The sequence below is a fragment of the Oncorhynchus mykiss genome, chromosome 24, assembly GCF_057628025.1.
Source record: "Oncorhynchus mykiss isolate SJ-2025 chromosome 24, ASM5762802v1, whole genome shotgun sequence".
Classification (NCBI taxonomy): Eukaryota; Metazoa; Chordata; class Actinopteri; order Salmoniformes; family Salmonidae; genus Oncorhynchus; species Oncorhynchus mykiss.
In genome coordinates, this window is record NC_143045.1 from 10,477,501 (window position 1) to 10,482,500 (window position 5,000).

The 5,000-nt window shown below is 52.1% G+C and overlaps 1 protein-coding gene across 1 annotated transcript in view; it reads right to left on the bottom strand.

The window, feature by feature from the left end:
• Positions 1-5,000, bottom strand: part of dpf1 (double PHD fingers 1) — a 60,184-nt gene that overhangs the window by 30,761 nt on the left and 24,423 nt on the right. The window contains exons 7-8 of the mRNA XM_036961761.2: positions 2,896-2,974; positions 2,277-2,408 (exon numbers count right to left, since the gene is read on the bottom strand). Of these exons, the coding sequence (XP_036817656.2) occupies positions 2,277-2,408; positions 2,896-2,974 (211 nt within the window). The remainder of the gene's footprint in view (positions 1-2,276; positions 2,409-2,895; positions 2,975-5,000) is intronic.

A 5,000-nucleotide genomic window follows, 5' to 3' on the forward strand; every position in this document is an offset into this window, starting at 1 on the left:
AGAGAGAGAGAGAGAGAGGGAGAGAGAGAGATGGAGAGAGAGAGCGAGAGGGAGAGAGAGATGGAGAGAGAGAGGGAGAGAGATATGAGAGATATTCAAAATATGTCTTGAAAACTTGATTGCGGACATGCAAAACATTCTGGGACTATATCAACAATGGACTAATGCAACAAATACAAAAATATCGTTTTTTTGGGTGGAGTGTTCCTTTAACTTTGCCTGAACCAGGCTTACAGACTCTAGTCTAGCCATATTTTAGGGAGAATATTACATGAATAATGTATGGACCAGTTTCATTATAACCATTCATAGTAATATCATTATATATGGTGTAATATAAAGGAGGGGGTGCATCTGCAACTTAACACTGAGCATTTTGGGAAAACCATAAGATAGAAACACCCACACAAACAATAGGCTTCTATTTTCATTTCACAAGATGATTGAGTTTTGTGCATGTATTGGTGAGTGTGTGTGTGTGAGTGAGTGAGTGAGTGAGTGAGTGAGTGAGTGAGTGAGTGAGTGCGTGAGTGAGTGAGTGCGTGAGTGCGTGCGTGCGTGCGTGCGTGCGTGTAGCAGGAGGAGAAGAGAGGAGGATAATAAACCTCTCAAATGCAACCAATGTCTTCTCTTTCACCCTGCAGAGTCCTGAAACTGCAGCACACACACACGACACAACACAGAACACACAAGCATCAGCACCAGGACCCAGTGACGGACAATCCACTAAGACAGGCCAATCTAAACCAGCACTCAGCCAATTAACTCCAGGAGGTAAATGGGTATTTTTCTACAAGGACATTTATGTGGGGACGACTACAGCTGTGTTTCTGCCAGCGTCCCAAATGACACCCTATTCCCTACAAAGTAACATTTGGGATGCAGCCTTGCTCAGTGTAAATGACCAACCTCGGACATGGGGGAGAGAGGGGAACAAAAAAGACCGCCCACCCCCCCCCCCCCCCCCCCCCCTCCCGACACACTTCCTCTCAATGTCCCTGCTCAGCCAATTAACACCGTCCAATTCAGGGCCGGGCTAGACAAACAGCATCACAGACATGTAGACAGACAGTAATGCTACTACATTGAACATTCTGCAGGATACTGCGTCCAGCGTGGGTTGCTCTGACGTGACATGAGAGCGGAGGGTACATGACATAGTGTAGCAGCCAGCCTCAGGGTAGAGCGTAGAGCCCGCTGTAACACATGACATAGTGTAGCAGCCAGCCTCAGGATAGAGCGTAGAGCCCGCTGTAACACATGACATAGTGCAGCAGCCAGCCTCAGGGTAGAGCGTAGAGCCCGCTGTAACACATGACATAGTGTAGCAGCCAGCCTCAGGATAGAGCGTAGAGCCCGCTGTAACACATGACATAGTGCAGCAGCCAGCCTCAGGGTAGAGCGTAGAGCCCGCTGTAACACATGACATAGTGTAGCAGCCAGCCTCAGGGTAGAGCGTAGAGCCCGCTGTAACACATGACATAGCAGCCAGCCTCAGGGTAGAGTGTAGAGCCCGCTGTAACACATGACATAGTGTAGCAGCCAGCCTCAGGATAGAGCGTAGAGCCCGCTGTAACACATTACATAGTGTAGCAGCCAGCCTCAGGGTAGAGCGTAGAGCCCGCTGTAACACATGACATAGTGCAGCAGCCAGCCTCAGGGTAGAGCGTAGAGCCCGCTGTAACACATGACATAGCAGCCAGACTCAGGGTAGAGCGTAGAGCCCGCTGTAACACATGACATAGTGTAGCAGCCAGCCTCAGGATAGAGCGTAGAGCCCGCTGTAACACATTACATAGTGTAGCAGCCAGCCTCAGGGTAGAGCGTAGAGCCCGCTGTAACACATGACATAGTGCAGCAGCCAGCCTCAGGGTAGAGCGTAGAGCCCGCTGTAACACATGACATAGCAGCCAGACTCAGGGTAGAGCGTAGAGCCCGCTGTAACACATGACATAGTGTAGCAGCCAGCCTCAGGGTAGAGCGTAGAGCCCGCTGTAACACATGACATAGTGTAGCAGCCAGCCTCAGGGTAGAGCGTAGAGCCCGCTGTAACACATGACATAGTGCAGCAGCCAGCCTCAGGGTAGAGCGTAGAGCCCGCTGTAACACATGACATAGTGCAGCAGCCAGCCTCAGGGTAGAGCGTAGAGCCCGCTGTAACACATGACATAGCAGCCAGCCTCAGGGTAGAGCGTAGAACCTGCTGTAACACATGACATAGTGTAGCAGCCAGCCTCAGGGTAGAGCGTAGAGCCCGCTGTAACACATGGACTCACGCTTGTGGTTGTTCTTGCGCTGGAAGGGCAGGGTGTGTCGCTCAGAGTCCTCCTCTCCCTCCTCGTCCGCTAGGTGTGTGTGAGTGTAGTGGTAGCTCAGGCCCGGGCGGTTTTTATAGCGCTTCCCACAGACTGGAACACACACACACACACACACACACACACACACACACACACACACACACACAAAATCAAGAGACATTACTAAATGTAGCCCAATACAATCAGCATAACATACTTATACCATATCTATCAATCGTGCGCCACTGAAAATAGATACACTCACAATGAATGAATGCTAATCCATCGCGAGCTAATGCCATGTCACCGTTTCAGTTGGAATATTGCTCGATAGATTGCTCTATAGTGTTCCCGTTAAACGCTTGTTGTTCTAGCAGCCTTAACAGCGCTCTCGTTCCCACTAGAGGAGTTGTCCCCTTAACATTGGCAGTGAGAGAATTGCTTGCTTCGTGCAGAGTGGAGACAGCAGCCATATGCTTGCCAGCGTAGTTTAGCCTGCAGTAAGAATGTTGTCTATGGCTCTTAGACATGGTGTGTGTGTGTGTCTGTGCGTGCGCGCATGTGTGTGTGCGTTCACATGCGCTCGTGTGATACTCACTGTCACAGACGTACGGCTTGTCCCTGTCCTCAATGGTGCTGGGTTCTTGTCTCTTCCTCATACCCCCTACACCACAGGCCTGCAGCGAGAACACAGACAGGTGAACGGAGTTCACACACACACACACACACACACACACACACACACACACACACCATAATCATCTGCTACTTTAACAGGTGCCCCCCCCCCCCCCCTTCACTCTAATCACTCTTTCCTCAGACAGGCGGGGTTGATGACACCTACCAGGGAACTTCAAGCTCCAATTAACAACATAGCTGTTTGGATGACAGATACAGTCTTACAGCCTGCAGCGAGGCTTCACACAGGACGGAGAGAGAGAGACGCCTTTCTCGTTTAATAAGAGTTCTTTAGAATGCATCCACGTACGTGATCTGATAACTCACTGCATGTCGAAATACTGTGAATACAATGTCCTGTCTCTAATGCCCACACACGACTAATACACTTGCAATAATGACTTGTTTCCAACCTCACTCCGAAAATGTAAGAATTGAGTATAGTGAACTGCGATATGAATGTGTATCTGTTTTATCTTTAAAGCTGAGAGGGGGGGGGGGGGTGGCTTCTTGGTACTCAGTGCACGGCTGTTACTGTACCGCTGACTGCCTGAGAGAAGAGGAGCGGGCAGGGGAGGGGAGCCGGAAGGAGAAGAGAAGAGGAGAGAAGAGAAGAGGAGAGAAGAGGAGAGAAGAGGAGCGGGCAGGGGAGGGGAGCCGGAAGGAGAAGAGAAGAGAACAGAAGAGCAGAGAAGAGAAGAGGAGAGAAGAGGAGCGGGCAGGGGAGGTGAGCCGGAAAGAGAAGAGAAGAGAACAGAAGAGGAGAGAAGAGAAGAGGAGAGAAGAGGAGCGGGCAGGGGAGGGGAGCCGGAAGGAGAAGAGAAGAGAACAGAAGAGCAGAGAAGAGAAGAGGAGAGAAGAGGAGCGGGCAGGGGAGGGGAGTCGGAAGGAGAAGAGAAGAGAACAGAAGAGGAGAGAAGAGAAGAGGAGAGAAGAGGAGCGGGCAGGGGAGGTGAGCCGGAAGGAGAAGAGAAGAGAACAGAAGAGCAGAGAAGAGAAGAGGAGAGAAGAGGAGCGGGCAGGGGAGGGGAGCCGGAAGTAGAAGAGAACAGAAGAGCAGAGAAGAGAAGAGGAGAGAAGAGGAGCGGGCAGGGGAGGGGAGCCGGAAGGAGAAGAGAAGAGAACAGAAGAGGAGAGAAGAGAAGAGGAGAGAAGAGGAGCGGGCAGGGGAGGGGAGCCGGAAGGAGAAGAGAAGAGAACAGAAGAGCAGAGAAGAGAAGAGGAGAGAAGAGGAGCGGGCAGGGGAGGGGAGCCGGAAGTAGAAGAGAACAGAAGAGTAGAGAAGAGAAGAGGAGAGAAGAGGAGCGGGCAGGGGAGGGGAGCCGGAAGGAGAAGAGAAGAGAACAGAAGAGGAGAGAAGAGGAGCGGGCAGGGGAGGGGAGCCGGAAGGAGAAGAGAAGAGCAGAGAAGAGCAGAGAAGAGAAGAGGAGAGAAGAGGAGCGGGCAGGGGAGGGGAGCCGGAAGGAGAAGAGAAGAAAACAGAAGAGGAGAGAAGAGGAGCGGGCAGGGGAGGGGAGCCGGAAGGAGAAGAGAAGAGAACAGAAGAGGAGAGAAGAGGAGAGAAGCGGGCCAGCCAGAGCAGAGGAGAGGAGCTAGAATGGATTAAGGAGCTGCCGATGCTTCCCCTCACCCTCTCACTACAGCAGGAGGAGAGGGAGAGGGCTTCCACCCTCTCACTACAGCAGGAGGAGAGGGAGAGGGCTTCCACCCTCTCACTACAGCAGGAGGAGAGGGAGAGGGCTTCCACCCTCTCACTACAGCAGGAGGAGAGGGAGAGGGCTTCCACCCTCTCACTACAGCAGGAGGAGAGGGAGTGGGCTTCCACCCTCTCACTACAGCAGGAGGAGAGGGAGAGGGCTTCCACAAGGATTTGATAGCACCACTTGAGAGGCTGAAGTTTGCATAACTCGCAGTGGGTCCTACGTACTAGACAAGAGAGTCAGCTAGCTCTCTGAAATGTGAAGGGAACTGGATGGAAGGAGGAAGGCTGTAACTGTCTCATTCAGGGCAATGGATCAGTTGACC